This window comes from Sus scrofa, chromosome 5 (genome assembly GCF_054392235.1).
Source record: "Sus scrofa isolate SSC_HxYL_T2T_F1_AM1 chromosome 5, Sscrofa_HxYL_maternal_Yorkshire_Landrace_v2.0, whole genome shotgun sequence".
Lineage (NCBI taxonomy): Eukaryota > Metazoa > Chordata > Mammalia > Artiodactyla > Suidae > Sus > Sus scrofa.
In genome coordinates this window covers 83,288,397-83,305,085 of record NC_139387.1, presented here as the reverse complement: position 1 = coordinate 83,305,085, position 16,689 = coordinate 83,288,397, and the positions used below count along the sequence as shown (strand labels likewise).

The 16,689-nt window shown below is 39.0% G+C and overlaps 1 protein-coding gene across 7 annotated transcripts in view; it reads right to left on the bottom strand.

Annotated features, from left to right (window-relative positions):
- The window catches only part of ANO6 (anoctamin 6), a 368,316-nt gene that overhangs the window by 76,604 nt on the left and 275,023 nt on the right, over positions 1 to 16,689 (bottom strand). For all 7 annotated transcript variants that reach the window (XR_014804019.1, XR_014804020.1, XR_014804021.1 and 4 more), the window contains 4 exons: positions 5,270 to 5,335; positions 4,042 to 4,329; positions 3,736 to 3,849; positions 1,552 to 1,667 (listed from right to left, as the gene is read on the bottom strand). Coding sequence is in view for 4 of the 7 variants with exons in the window: in XM_005655713.4 (XP_005655770.3) it covers positions 1,552 to 1,667; positions 3,736 to 3,849; positions 4,042 to 4,329; positions 5,270 to 5,335 (584 nt within the window). In the remaining 3 variants the exon portion in view is untranslated. The remainder of the gene's footprint in view (positions 1 to 1,551; positions 1,668 to 3,735; positions 3,850 to 4,041; positions 4,330 to 5,269; positions 5,336 to 16,689) is intronic.

Genomic DNA, 16,689 nt, shown 5'->3' with positions numbered 1-16,689 from the left:
ATCTCAGCTCCCATGCCACCTACTCAAAGACAATGTGTTTCTTCTTTTTTTAAAGTTTTACTGGAGTATAGTTGACTTACAATGTTGTGTTAGTTTCAAGTGTACAGCAAAGTGATTCAGTTATACATACACATATATCCTTTCCTTTTCAGATTCTTTTCCCATACAGGTACTACGGAGTATTAAGCAGATTTCTCTGTGCTATAGAGTAGGTCCTTGTTACTCATCTATTCCATATGTAGTTGTGTATATGTCAATCCCAACCTCCCACTTTATCCCTCCCAGCAATGTCTCCCCCTCGGTAACCGTAAGTTTCGTTTTGAAATCTTTGAATCTGTTTCTGTTTCATGAATAGGTTCTTTTGTATCATTTTCATTAGGTTCCACATATTAGTGATCTCATATATTTCTCTTTCTCTGACATTGTAATTTCTTCAGTGAGGAAGTGATATAGTGAGAGCAACAACTGAGGGATTTATTCTCGGAGCAGTTTATTCTATTTGTAAAATGGATTGAAGTTGGGTAGAAGTTGGGGCAGAGCAGGATCAGCAAACAGACAATACTGGTGTGTGACACCAGTCTCCAGCCTCAAGACTAAAGCCCTAAAATGAAACGTATGGCAAATGTTTCAAGCAGGGTTATTCTTAGTGCCTTATATAACCTGTTTTAGGCACCTGGGGCCAAGCAGAGCCTGGGTGTGTGCAGGTGTAAGAGACAACTTCCGTGACTCACTTCCCCCATCCCCTCCCCATCTCATCACTGTTACTTTCTTCATTGCCATAGGAAATTTCATTTACTTATTTTTGTTTGTTTAGTTGTTCTTTTTCTTTTATGGCCACACCCACGGCATATGGAAGTTCCCAGGTTAGGAATCGAACCCGAGCTTCCACAGCGACCAGAGCTGCTGAAGTCAGATTCTTAACCCACTGCGCCACAGCAGGAACTCCTATTTAGTTGTTCCTGGTCTCTCTGTCCAGCAGCCTTGCCCAAACAATATAAGCTTCTGGAGAGTAGCCAATGTTGATGCTTCAGGAAGACAAGTGCTGGGCCAGACATTCTATTCATATGGTACAGGGAAACAGTATCTAACAGCAGATACAGGAATGCAGTGAAAATGTGTATCTCCTTTCATACAATTTAAGCTAAATACAACCTTAATTCCTACTTAATGAAGAATATGTGGGGGTCTTTGATCCTTGTTCCTGGGAGGTAACCTCGAAAGCCTTGGAATTTCTCAAGATAGGAGTGTCTGTAAGTCACAGTAGACCCCCAGATGGTTTATGCAATTGAGATGGCTCTGGATGGGGACTGGCCAGGCTGAAACACCAACCATGGGATTGGAGCTGTGTGATATTGTAGGACCGCCGGGAGAAGAAGGGGCTGGAGAATGAGCCACATGGGCAATGACTCCATCAGTCATGCCCACCTAACGGAGCTCAGAGCTCCAGGTGAGCCTCCCTGGCTGGTAACAGTCTTGGAGGACTGTCACACTTAAATGCCTTAAGGGCAACCCTGAGCCCTTCCTGTTGGAGTGTTCTCTACAATAACTCACCTGATAAGATCCAAGGGCTGCTTTTTGTATATGCTTCGAGGATGAGCCCACTCTCTGTACAGAAGGTACCGCTCATTGGGGCAGCTGAGATCCTCGGATTGACGGCTAAAGTTGCACTGGAAAGCAAAAGAGAACAAGTGAACCTCACCAACACCATGTGTTCTGCTGACTGATGTGGTGCTAAAGCTTCACAATCATTTGTAAATACGGGGCCCTCATCTGCTGCAAGGGATGGAAGCACCATGGCATTTTTAGCGATTCTCAACCGGGAGTAATACTAACCCCGTGAGGGCCATTTGCGAATGTGGGTGGAAAGGAATGCTTGGTTGTTACAATCCTGTGGGACCACCGCAGGCAAGTGGTGAGAGGCCTGTGGATGCTGCATGTCCTATAATTGGGCCAGTCCTAAACAACCAAAGAACTGGGCTGCTCCAAGTGCCCAAACTGCCACAGTAGAGGAACATCTGACAGTCCAGGCCCCTCCTTGGACACCCAGGGGAACCAGGGCCTTGGCTGGTTAGTGGCAGAATCAAATCTAAAAATCAGGCTTTTTTTTGTCCCACAGGTTAGCAGTTATTCTGTGACTACACATAGAATGTAAACAACCAAAAAAGCCTGGCATGATGTTATACATTTAGCTTATTCAGGAAACCAAACTCCCTGTCTCTGCTTAAATTCAATCACTCTTCTTCCCACCTGACTCATGCGCCCTCCTCCTGTACTAGAACCAGAGTCTCACCCGCCGTGCCTTAACATGGGTTCTGATCTCCACTTACTTCCTTTCCAAATACTACATGAGATCATTCCTTAGCCTGGACAAGGGCCCAGAGCAATTACAAGAGGATCTAGTGGAAAAGAACTGGGCATTGGCAGGTGCCAGCCGAATACTACAGAACCTTGGTGTCCCATATTAATAATCATGACGGCTATAGCAAGTGTCCCCAAAGTTCCTGTCATGCTCTCCTTGCTAATTTTGCTGGGGGACAAATATAAAACACATGGACTGTCAGGGTGCACTGCTACATTGGGTCTCTTAGCTAGGAAGCTCAGCACCTGCTTCTCTGTACCAGGCTCCCTGTTCTCTCTGTCTGTGTATCAAGTAGCTGTCTGGTGTTCCAGTTTTATGATCCTACACAGTACATTTCAATATTGTCTTCATCTGCAAATACATGTATGACACAGAAGCAATGATCGATCTCGGTCTTTGCTTTCTTTGGTCTTAGAGATTCAGATAAATTGATAGTGAATACAACAAAGTAACAGTGTAATATAATACAGTATTTGATTTATTTCAATGACAGAATTTATTTAAAGAGCTTAGATGTAATATTCTTGAATTTATGGAATCATTAAGGATCTGAAATAGTCACATTTTAAAAATTTCATTTCATGAGAGATGTTATAAGCAAGAAAGGTGCTCTTGAATTTGAGGGGTGGCCGTCATCTCAGAATATAGTCCTTAAAAAATGTCAACAGTCTGCTGTATGGCCATCATGACAAGAATCCTGACAGATGCATTTTTAAAATCCCTGTGATATTTCAGTGCACAGTTTGAAAATGGTATTTTGGGGACCGGAGGAAGGCTGTATTAGAAAAAAATGATAAATGAAACAGTCTAACATGTATTTTTCTTACAAAGAGCTAATACTTCTCTGGTTGATAATAACATGTTGCTAGTTATGAAAATAGCTGATGGATATATAGTACTTACTATATGACAGGGACTGTTCTAACATTGACATGGATTAACTGATCCTCATAACAACTCTATGAGGTAGGTGCTATTGTAAGCCCCATTTTATTGACGAGCACATTGACCAAAGGAGAGGCTAAATGACTTTCACAAGGTCATCCAGCTAGAAAGTGGCACAGCAGGTGTTTCAAGACTGAGTCAATGCTCTTAACTGCTCATCTACACCCCCTCCACATTAACTATAGGAGAGCTACTGTTTGTTCATTCATTCATTCACTCATTCATTCACTCTTTTAAATTGAGGGCCTTCCCTGTGCTTAGATTCAGCAGTGAACAGCACACAACATATTCCCGCCCTAAAAAGAGCTTGTCATCTTGTGATACATTGTCTTCATTTCCCTAAGCAGAAACAAGGTCAGGAAGCTCAGCCCTTCCCTGTTAACCCTGGAGTACACATCAGCATTTTATTTCATGTTTGCCACGTGACTTACATCATGGAGAGGGAAAGCTGCCTTGTAGATCCCAGAGCTTACGAGTCTGTTGATCCCAAACTTTTTTACATTGTTGACTACTTGATAATTGACCCGAGAAAGGATGAAGTAAACCTAAAAAGATTCCAAAATAGAATGTGTGGTTTATACAGTGTAACTGGCCTAAGAGGAATCTGTAGGCATATTTCTTTTTCTTTTTGTGGCAGTTTTAAACACCAAACCAAACCAACCAAACCAAGGCACTAATTATTCAATAGCAGGTTCTAAATCACCCCAAGACAGCAGCTAAATTGGGATTGGACTTACAATGCGGCTTCTGGTGGCTGGATTGAAGAACGTATCTCTATCTTGAATATAAAAGTCATTCATACGGTTCTTCTCAAATGGGGCAGTGAAAAACTCTTGCTCTGGCTTGATGATACTTTCATCTACTTGGAGGACTTTGGTAAACCAGTTGAAATTGTCGAAGGCTGAGGACCGGGTCTTCAGATCATTGGGTTTCAGAGGCAATTTGATGTGCATTATCTCAGCATATGTACACAGCACCTCCCATGGAGCATGTACTTTTACAAATACCAGCTTGTCATCCAAAAGCTATATTGGAAGAATAAAAACACAAGCCAGAAAACCAAACCAACTATTTTTTACAATTTTAAAACAGATTTTCCTTAGGTTGCTGGTAGTTAAAATACACATGTGCAAACACACACACACACACATTAACTGGTAAAAGTGAAGATATAATCAAAATAGATTATATTTTGCAAACTACCATGAGTTTTTGCTTTGAGGATAATTTCTTAGTTCGAATTACTGAGAAAATAAAGTCCTTACTTTTCTTTCATAAAGTTACCAATATTTTAGATGAAGAAAACATGTTAATTTTTAGTTCAAATTAGTAACTAAAAATAAAAACACTAGAATATTCATTGCAGTGTTATTACAATGATGATTTTAAAAATTTCTTAACCTAGGACTGTTCAATTTACTATATATCTGTTCAATATCATATTACATGGCCATTAAAAAGGATTTAAAAGAATCATATATTTAATGATATAGAAATCCATTTACTATATAATAAAGGGGGGAAAAGCCAGTTAAAAAATGAAATAATAATTTCCCTTTTGGAAGAGAAAAATGTATATATTTGAACAAAAAAATTTAGAAGGACTACAAGATTATTTACGGATTAAAAAGGTATAGGTGATTTTCAATTCCGCTATTCCTATATTTTCTAATTTTTTGGAAAACTATAGTTTGTATCATAAAAACATCTTTAAAAAGGTTCTGGAATAAAAACATTTATACATATATTTATTATTATACTCCTTGGCTATTAAAAAAGATCTGCTGGCTTTGATCAGAAACAAACATATATTCTAGAATGCAGATTTCAACTGATTTCTCTCCCAGCCTACAACTGAGGCATGGCTGGAGTTACAGGTTTCAAGTGCCATTCCAGCATTCCAAGTGACCTGCAGGTTCCCAGGAGCAATGGTCAGCCCATGGTTGGAAAGGGACTGACATTTACCGATCTGGTTGCTTCAAGCTGCAGGCCATCACACATGAGGTTAGATTCATAGGCTTGCCTTTTTCTCTGTCAAAAGAAATTGGAAAATATGTTAGACCTTCTACCAAGGGAACAAAACAGTGTTTTTTTGTTTTTTTTTTTTTTTTTAATGAAAAAATAAACAGCAAACCAATTTGAACCTGATAAAGAGATACATTTGCTCTGTTGCTGCAGTTTATTTGTGCGTGTTGGATTTCTCAGCTGCAATGCCGTGAAGAATAACTGGGTTCCCTTGGCACCCTGGAAGGCCTTTGGTTGACCCCATGGGTTTCAGTCATTTGATGTGCATAAAAGTCTCTGGCTTTGATACAATTCCAAGGATTTTTTTTTCTCTTTCTTATAAGAAGTTTTACGTAAAAGAGGCATTTTTTCTGAGTCTCATTCACTGATGACATTTATCAGAATTATAGTCCTGATCCTGATCTGACATTCCAGATTTTTAAAATTTTGTTTCTCTAGCAGACATTCAAATAGATGTGTATTTTTTACCTCTGGATGCCTTGACCAAATTCAATAAAATGACACAGACAATTTTGGTTAAACGCAAAGAAATTTTTCTCTCTGCAAGATTGAAATGTTTGTGAAGCTATAAAAAATGACTCAATCTTCAAAAACAGGAAACTAATTAATCGATAACATGTCTGTCCATGTTATATGACCATTGAAAAAGATATTACAGGAGTTCCCTGGTGGCTTAGTGGCCAGGATTAGGCACTTTTGCTGCCGTGGCCAGGGTTCAATCCTTGGTTTGGGAACTGAGATCCCACATTAAGCTGAGATCCCTACACAGGGTAGCTAGGGTAAAAAAAAAAGATACTATATTTATTGATATTAAATTCCAGCTGGCTTTCGCCAAGGTGTATCCTAACTGGTAAGGGAAGCATGTAAAGGTAGAGACTTGTTTGACCTTTTAAAAGAATGCTTTTGATGAGGAAGTTATGCTGTTTTAAGAAAAGAAGAAAAGGAGGACTTCCGGTTGTGGCACAGCAGAAGCAAATACAACTAGTATCCATGAGGGTGCGGGTTTGATCCCTGGCCTTGCTCAGTGGGTCGGGGATCTGGTGTTGCCGTGAGCTGTGGTGTAGGCTGAGAGCTGTAGCTCCAATTCCACCTCCTAGTCTGGGAACATCCACATGCGGCCCTGAAAAAGCAAAAATCAATCAACAATCAATCAAATTAAAAAAAGCTATTTGCACTGTGTCTTCGAAAGAAAAAAAGAAAAGGAGAAAATGAGTGGACACAGGGGTTAAGCACACAGGGTCTGAAACCAGACGGCCTGGGTTAAAAACTGATGCCATTTCTTATTAGCTCTTTGACCCCTGGCAGGAAACCTAAACTCCCTGCCTCATTTTCATCACCTGTAGAAGGAAGAAAATCTCACTAGAACATCATCTCTAATAATCACAGGAGGTTGAACTGGATCAATTCTCCCACTGAAGACAACTGAAAAAGCTGCATTAAAATTAGTTTCCAGAGTTCTGTCATGGCACAGCAGAAACGAATCCAACTAGGAACCATGAGGTTGCGTGTTCGATCCCTGGTCTCGCTCAGTGGGTTGAGGATCCGGCGTTGCCTTGAGCTGTGGTGTAGGTGGCAGATGCAGCTCTGATCCCGCGTTGCTGTGGCTGTGGTTTAGGCCGGTGGCTACAGCTCCGATTGAACCCCTAGCCTGGGAATCTTCATATGCCATAGGTGCAGCCTTAGAAAAGCACGCCACCCCCCCAAAAAATTAGAGTTTCCACCATGATGAAGTGTGTTAAGAATCCAACTGCAGCAGTTTCAGGTCTCTGCAGAGGTGCGGATTCGATCCCTGGCTGGTTGGGTAATTTCCATACGCCATGGGTGCAAGCCATAAAAATAAATAAATAAATAAAATTATTTTTGAACTTGAGCAGTTAACAAGATAGAAAGGAGTTACAGGGTCAAAGCCTAGGAAATCCAGTGGGTCAAGTGATCAAGCTACTCTGCCCAGGGAACACCATTCATGATTTGCCAACTGTGATAGGCAGAGGGGGTGCTGAGGTGCTGTCTACAGACAGTGCCTAGAACTTGGAAGGCACCCAATGAATGTCAAGTAGATGCTGCATGAGAAAAGCCAAAGGTCAAACGGTGAAAAAAAAGACACTTGGCATTCGACTCAATGTGAGTCCCAGTGGAATCCCTCAGATAGTTGTAGAAGTATGAGAAACAGAATATTGCTTTATTAGAATATATTTAATAAATGGTTATATTGTACTTGCACCATGCCAGACACTAAGAACTTTACACATATAACGCATTTAATTGCTTGTTACAGGTTGAACAGACAGTAGTCACTGAGAGAAAACCAGCGAATACTACACTCCCCAAATGAATAAGCTGTGAAGGCTCAGACCCACGGATTTTAGCTCTTATAAGCAAAATGTCCTTCTATTTGGAAGACTAGGAGAATCAGTCAAAAGAGAGGCTTCTCCTGTGGCTTAACGGGTATGTGGACAAGTAAGAGATGGTAAAAAGCAACCACATGACTACGTTAACCGGCCTCATTGGAGTTCCATGGTTCCCATCACAGGCCCACCAGGGCGCACAACTGTCTCTCTCCTGGCTCCTCTCCTCCACTGGGGATTGGTTCCAAACTCTGAAGGTGATTCTTGCATTCCAGACTTCACTCCCAGCCCAGCAGACTCTGCAAGTGCCCTCGCCTCCTTCCTCAGCCAAATGCAGCCCCTCATGCTAAGTGCTGCACGTGCCTTTCTTTCAACTTCTCAGTAGTTGGATGCTGACTCTCTTCCTGGTGTCAGGAGATGACACCCCTTCCCTCTCTTTTTCCTGAGCTTGCTTTGGCAAGACCTCCTCCTCTTCTCTTCGGTCTTTAATCTCTGTTGTTCTTGCTCAGCCAACAAACACCTTAAATGTTTCCCATCTTTCAGAATATTAAATCCCACCTCTGCCCAGGCTGCTCTTCCGTTACCATTCCTGCCCCTAGAGCTGCCTGTCTTTTAATCTTGAGATCCTCAGCACTTAGAACTGGCTTGAAAAGGAAGATACATGCAATAAATGTCCAGTGAAAGAATGAATAAATTGAGTGGATGGTGGGTTGATAGCTGCTTGTTATGTGGGAATTGATGAAGGAATACAAATGACCACGGTGCAACAGCTGGGCTCCTCTACCCTGAACCCCTCAACATGTTCCACGAACTTTTACTTATGGGCAATTACAGGACATGACAGAGAAGGAGAAATACGGTATAATTCTGGAGTGTGTCAGCACCAGATAGCTCCGGGGTATCCAGAGCAGGAAGAGATTTCCAGACCCCTTGGTATCTGCATTATGAGATGACAAAATGGTGCCAGTTTAGAGACCCTGGAAAGAACCAGCCCCCCAAGTGGGTAGTACTGTCATCACACCTACCAAATGCAAACCACTCCTATCTTGGTTGTGCCAGCTGCCTCAGCCATGACTGCCACAAGCCACATAGTGCATTTAGACGCTGTTCCTCTTCTGTGGGATTTCTCAATTGATTTGTCAATTTCTCCTAACCCTCATCACTTTTGTGGGACTCTCTCCTCTCAGATTTTATTTATTTACTTATTTATTTACTTAGTCTTTTTGCCTTTTCTGGGGCCACACCTGCGGCATATGGAGGTTCCCAGGCTAGGGGTCTAATCGGAGCTGTAGCCGCCAGCCTACACCATAGCCACAGCAACACGGGATCCGAGCCACTTCTGCGACCTACACCACAGCTTACAGCAACGCTGGATCCTTAACCCACTGAACGAGGCCAGGGATCGAACCCACAACCTCATGGTTCCTAGTCGGATTCGTTAACCACTGAGCCACGATGGGAATTCCATCCTCTCAGATTTTAGTTTACCAACTGCCCCCTTCGGCTCTTATAGTCTTGGTTTCCTTTTTATTTTGAGGCATAATGGTTAGATTCTGAGTCAAAATTCAAACCCCAGTTCTGCCATTTGCCAGCACTCTGACGTTGGGCAAATAACTTAAACTCTGCAAGCATCAGTGGCTTCATCTCAAAGATGAGACAAGAAATAGCTTCATCTTGAGGATTTTTCTTAAGGATTAAACTCAATCATGGGTATAAAGTCTTCAGCATGATGCTTGAAACCTAATAAACCCTGTGCACATGTTAGCCATCATTATCTTTCTTTACCTTCAAATATGCTCAACTGCTTTTATTTCTTAAAAAAAAAAATCTTCTCTACCCTGTAAGCCTTAGTGACTCAGAGGCTCACCTCTTTTTTTTTTTTTTTTTTAATGCCAAATTTCTGAACAAGAATAGGCAGCCCTAAGCCACCTGGCTTCCACAATGCGTACCCAGTGACATCTTAATTCCTCCAGTGGGAGGCCAATGACACCGTTTTTATAGAAACTCCAGGAAATGAATCTTAAATTTCAGTCATTTAGTCCACCACCCGCCCCCCCTTTTGCTTTTTTTCATTTTAGGGCTGTCCCTATGGCATACAGAAGTTCCTGGGGTTAGGGGTTGAATCAGAGCTGCAGCTGCTGTCCTACACCACAACCATGGCAACACCAGATCCAAGCAGCATCTGCAACTTATGCTGCAGCTTTTAGCAATGCTGGATCCTTAACCCACTGAGTGAGGCTAGGGACTGAACCTGTATCCTCATGGATACTAGTTGGGTTCTAAACCCGCTGAGCCACAACCAGAACTCCCTAACCTTTCCTCTTCTTGACTCTGTATACCACTAGGTTGTCCTGTTCCTCAGACTACCTTCTTTGATATCTGATGGATGTATATCCTTTTCATTCTCTGAAGAAAGAATGAATATTGTTAAAATGGTCATACTACCCAAAATAATCTACAAATTTAGTTCAATCGCCAACAAAATACCCATGATACTTTTCGCAGAACTAGAACAAATAATCCTAAATGTATACAGAATCACACAAAACACAGAAATTGCCAAAGCAATCCTGAGAAAACAAGAACAAAGCTGGAGGTATAACACTTCTAAACTTCATACTGTACTACAAAGCTACAGTAATCAAAATAGCATGGTATTAGTGCTCCAAAAAAGCTATAGAGCAATGGGACAGAATCGAGAGCCCAGATATAAATCCATGCACTTATGACAAAGAAGGCAAGAATATACAATAGAGAAAAGACAGTTTGTTCAACAAGTGGTAAGCTGGACAGCTACATGTAGAACGATGCAATTAGAACACTCCCTTCACATCATACACAAAAAATAAACTCAAAGTGGTTTAAAAGTTTAAATATAGGAATGACACCATAAAACTCCTAAAAGAGAACATAGGTGAAACACTCTGTCATAAATCATAGCAATATTTTCTTAGATCAACCTCCTAAGGCAAAAGAAATAGCAAAAATAAACAAATAGGATCTAATCAAACTTAAAAACTTCTGCACAGCCAAGGTAACCACCAATTAAACAAAAAGACAACCCCTGGAATGGGAGAAAATATTTGCAAATGATGTGACCAACAAGAGGCTAAAATTCAAAATATATAAGCAGTTCATATAACTCAATATCAAAAAAACAAACAACTCAATCAAAAATGAGAAGACCTGAACAGACATTTTCCCAAAGATATACAGAGAGCCAACAGGCACATGAAAAGATGCTCAACATTACTAATTATTAGAAAAATGCAAATTAAAACCACAATGAGCTATCACCTCACACCTGACAAAATGGCTATCATCAAAAAGTCTACAAATAACGAATGCTGGCAAGGATGTGGAGAAAAGGAAACCTTTATACACTGTTGGTGGGAATGTAAATTGGTGCAGCCTCTATGGAAACAAGTATGGCATTTCCTCAAAAAACTAAAAATAGGACTATGATATTATCCAGCAATTCCACTCCTAGGTATATATCTGGAAGAAAACAAAAGTTCTAATTTGAAAAGATGTGCACACCCCAATGTTCATAGCAGCACTATTTACAATAGCTATGACACAGAAGTAACCCAAGTGCCCATCAACGGACGATAAGCTTAAGAAAATGTGGTAAATACATGAGTATGCATGCACACACACACACACACACACACACACACACACACACACACACACACAGAGGAATATTACTCAGCCACAAAAGAATACAATATTGCCATTTGCGGTAACTTTGACGGACCTAGAGAATATTATGTTTAGTAGAATAAGTTAGAGAAAGACAAACACTATATGATATCATTTATATTTGGAATCTAAAAATAATACAAATGAAGGTATATACAAAGCAGAAGCAGACTAATTGTTGGATGTTTATATTGTTTCTAATTTTTCACAATTATGAAAATCCTTGTAGAACAATCTTTGTGCATCCTCCTCAGGATAAAGTCCTAGAAGCAGAATTGCTTTAGAGTATATGCAATTTTAAGTCCTTTAATAAGTACTGCCACACTGCATTCCAAAAAAGTTGTACTAACTTATTCTAGTCTTATTTAGTTCTTTACAAAGAACTTCTGAGATATTTACCTGATTTCCCTTGATCATTGGTAGACCCTGGAGTTGGTTTATACTGCCCTCTATTTTATCACTAACTATAAATACTTAAATAGTTGGATCAAAGGACATTTTTATTTGCTTAAATGTGTTAATATATTACCTTAGTGTTACTTTAATAAGATAGTTCTTGTTATTTCCCTTTGGCATGCAAGTCACAAAGAACTAGTGGAATATTTTAAAAACTGATCAAATTCATTTTCTTGGTTTGTCAGGTAGCTAAAGTAAATTAGCATATGTGCTATGTTTGTCAAACAGGCACATATCAGGAAAAGACTGCTAACTTATGAAAAGATTGCTTAAATTTATTTAATATGAAATCATCAGCTTTATTTCTCCATAGAATTTATTTATACTTGGATAAGTAACAGTGTTCTTGACATTTAAAAAAATTTAGACTAGAGCTGTCTTCCGTGTTAAAAATGAAAGAAAATTAATACTGCATATTGCCTAACATAGCCATTGCTCAATAAATATTTGTTGAATAAATGAATAATCCAAGGCCACAATTTTTTACAAAAAACTAACTATATGCCTTGGAACTCTTACATATAAGAATCTAAATTATGTATATAGTCTATGATATGTAAATGGCAGCATAAAATGACAAGACCACAATCTCTGGCTCTGAAAACGCCCAGTTATACACTAGACTGTGCTGTAAATTCCTCTGTCTCTAGGGGAGCAAATTCATTGGCACTGCAACTTGGATCAATGTTCTTCTTCATCTTTCTTTTAACCTGCTTCTAGTAAACTCAAACTGACCATAATCATTGGGGCCCTATGTCCAACACCAAAAAATGCACGTGATTCTATTACAATCGGTGGAGAAAGATACTGGGGGCTCAAAGTAAAAGAGGACGAGAGCACTTATCCTGCCCCAGAAACTGGAATGTTATTCATATCTTTTTTGTGAGGTTAATAAAGCTGTCAGAGAAATAAAGAATAAAGCAATCAAAATCACAAAGGACAGATCAGCATAATTAAAGAAGCTTTCTGTCCCCTAAGCACCTGAGATTACATATCTCATTTGCCTTAATAAAGTCATTGTTGGGAAGGACTTGCTTGTAAATTAAACAGTAATAATACTGATTTTAAACACCAATTTCTACCATTTTCTTATGTCACCCAGCTTTTATGCATAAAAAGCAGGGGCTGCAATGTCTAAGAAGTAAAATTACTGAATATACTGTGATGATAATAAACCAGCATAAATCAGTTGAGATTAATGAAATGTATGAATAGATTAATTTCAAATATTCCTCTGGCTTTGTTAGGCAAAATACAGATGGTGCCAGCATTGTATTTTTTGACTTGCTCATCTTTTTTATGCCTATGAAGATGGATGAGAAACCGAAGGTACCTAACTTGTGCAAAAAAAAATTACTAATTACTCAAAGTGCTTCTTATTAGTTATATATCGTGTGCTCAAGTAGGTTTGGTAAGTGGGAATAAATTACTTAATTGGGACTTAATTTAAATTCACATGTTGGTGATAAAATATTGAATATTAGTGGACCGATCTGATAAGGGATTTACTCAGGTGGGTAATGTTATGTTCATGAGGAGACAGAAAACAAACATTCTCTTGTTAAACATAGAAAGGAAGTGAATATTTAGCTGAAGTTTATTTTCAACTTTCTTTTTAAATTAACATTTTTGGTGTAATTACAAAAATAAACAAACAAATGGTACCTTAGAAAACAGATACATTCCAAGAAGGGAAAATCACCTATTATCTATCCACTGCTACGACAACTACTGTAAACACTTCAGGCAGGGTCTTCCAAACTAACCTACCTGCTTAAATGAACAACTTGGAGCAATTACTTAAAAATGCAGATGCCAGGGCTCCTTTTCTGGCGATTCAGACTTGGTACTTATAGGATGGGGCCAGAATAATCTAGTTTGTTTTTTGTTTTTGTTTTGCGCACCCATGGCACATGGAAGTTCCTGGGCCACAGATCAAATATGAGCCACAACTGCAGCCTACATCAGTCATGGCAACACTGGATCCTTAACCCACTGTACTGGGCTAAGGATTGGACCCAAGCTACTGCAGAGACAAAACTGGATCCTTAACCCACTGTGCCACTGTGCCAGAGCAAGAACTCCCGGAATAATCGAGTTTTAACAAGCAAAGCAGTCAACTCTTATCATCAGACAAGTTTTAAAAATACTATGTTTTTTTTTGGACACATCTTTTCTGTGCACATAAGCAGCTGTTCTTTTATGAGTATTTATTCCTTTCAAGCCTGTTCTGTTTGAGAATTCAGTATAGTTTATTTTTCCTATCCCTTCATTCTTTCAAAAAAGGTGAGACACAGGTGACTATTGAGACCAGTGCAAACGACAGCTTCTTCATTCAAAATTAATTCAGAAGGAACAATCAGGAAAAGGGTTTTCTCTTCTTTACACATTTCTGAGATGCAATGGAATAATCAGATTTTACTTTTCATGATTTCACTGTCTTCTTTGTCTGTTTTTAAGAATGAGGCCCAAGGACACTTCCCATTTTGGAAATAAGAAGCAAGATTTGGATTCACTGCTCTTGTGCTGAGTGCTCAAAAATAAAACCAAATATGCTTATACCAGCAACACATTTTGTAGCTGTAATTTGAAACTGCTGATTCTAATTTAATTCATTACTTTTAACCTACACTCTTAGTATAAGCAAGTAGAGTGTAAAGGAAGGAGATAAAAATATAAAGAGCTTACTGTTTTAGTCTAAAATATCAAGAAGTTAAAACTAACCCAATTTCATATCTGAAAACAGATAAACCTTTACCAAAAGTTATCTGAGAGTGAAAAACCACCCAACACTGGTTGCAATTATTGCTTCTTAACCTGCCCTAATATTTTTCATGGACTGTTTGTGCCAGATAGGTTATTTCCAGGACATTTGTAATACTATTCTGATTCTTCATAATTCCTTTCTGCCATCCCTTTATTCCTCCAATTTGGAGGATGTATGCCAGCACTGAGTGAATTCAACCATGCCTTTTGCTTTTTAAGGCTCCAAAGGATAAATTTCTTTCTGGGGCATCTTTAGACCAGAACATTATATTTCTTTTGAACAACCAGTTTTGTTTGTGTTGTACTGAATCTTCAGACCATGAATTTGACAACATCTATTTTCTCTGGCTACTAAGAAACTCAGGGGCAAACTTGCAGCTGAAACCTAACTTCTGAATGAGACCTATGGTTGATAATAAATCATCCTGTTTATTACTTAGACACATGGCCTCATTTCATTTTTTTGGCTTTTACATTTCTGTCACCCTGACTTCCTCATCCAATTACTTTTACTCTTGGTACATTCTGTAAGTGACCTCAAATACTTTTTAAAGAATTAGAAATGCATAAATTATATTAATGTAGTATTAGCATAAGTAGGAAGCTAATGACTATAAAATGGTACAATGCAGGCTGAAGACAATAATGAATGATGTTTGAGTTATCTATATTGTTAGTTATCATCTTTTTTTTCTTTTTATGTCCACACATGGGGCATACGAAAGTTCCCAGGCTAGGGGTCAAATCAGAGCTGCGGCTGCCAGACTACACTATAGTCATAGGAACATCAGATCTGAGCCACATCTGTGACACAGTAGCTTGTAGCAACAGTGGATCCTTACCCTACTGAGAGAGGCCAGAGATCAAACCCGCACCCTTATGGAGACTATGTTGGGTTTTCAACCTGCTGAGCTTCAATGGGAACTCCAGCTATCATCTTATTAGCCACAAATAATCATATATTTAATGCATATAAGACTTAATGAGAAATAAAGCCATGTGATCAACTTGATATAAAAAAGTATTTGATAAGTTAAAAACCCCAATTATAAAAACTCTTAGCAGACAGCAAACTGCAACAAGGAAGGAGAATACCAAATATCCTCCAGTTTCCTAGAAATTGTTTGTTCTATATTTCTATTTAAAAATGGAGATAAATTTCCTCTTAAGGGTCACAAGCAAGGTTAGAAAATTATGTCTGAATGTCATTCAAAGATCCATACTTTCTCCCCTGAGATGACTGAGTCAGAAGATCACCCCTTTGCAACAATCATTAAGAAAGCCAATGATAACTAGGATCCTAGACCCACCGGAACAACTGAGTAATTTCACCTTTAGGCAGAGGAGCAGAAGTAGTTCAATTAACTTCTGAATACTGTTTAACATTGGCATTTGATCAGAAAATAAATGAATAGTAAAACCAAAATAAGTAAATAAATAAAAAACTCTTAGCAATCTAGGACTAGAAGGAAACTCCTTTAACTATTTAAAAGAAAACTACCAAAATTTATAGCAAATATGATATTTAATGATAAAATTTTAGAAATATTCCCATCAAAATCAGGATCAATATTGTGGTGACTACTACGTGTTAATGGCTTTATTTAAGTGGTCTTAGCCATTGCACTTGGACAAGAAAAAGAATAAAGTATAAAGAAGGGTAAGGTCATTTGTAGATAATATGGTCTTCTTTTGAATAAACTTAAAACAAGCATTAGAAACTACTCAAACTGAAAAGCTTATCAAGATTCCTAGATAGAACTTACAAAAATTAATAGACTTCGTTTTTAAGACACATGATAATAAATCACAAACTACAATTAAAAAAAAAAATGCATCCGAGGAGTTCCCATTGTGGCACAGTGGAAACAAACCAGACTAGTATCCACAAGGACGCAGGTTAGATCCCTGGCCTTGCTCAGTGGGTCAAGGATCTGGCATTGCCATGAGCTGTGGTATAGGTCACAGACATGGCTTGGATTCCGTGTTGTTGTGGCTATAGAGTAGGGCAGAAGCTGTAGCTCTGATTCGACCCCTGGCTAGGAACCTCCATATGCCATGGGTGCAGCCCTAAAAAACAAAAAAAGT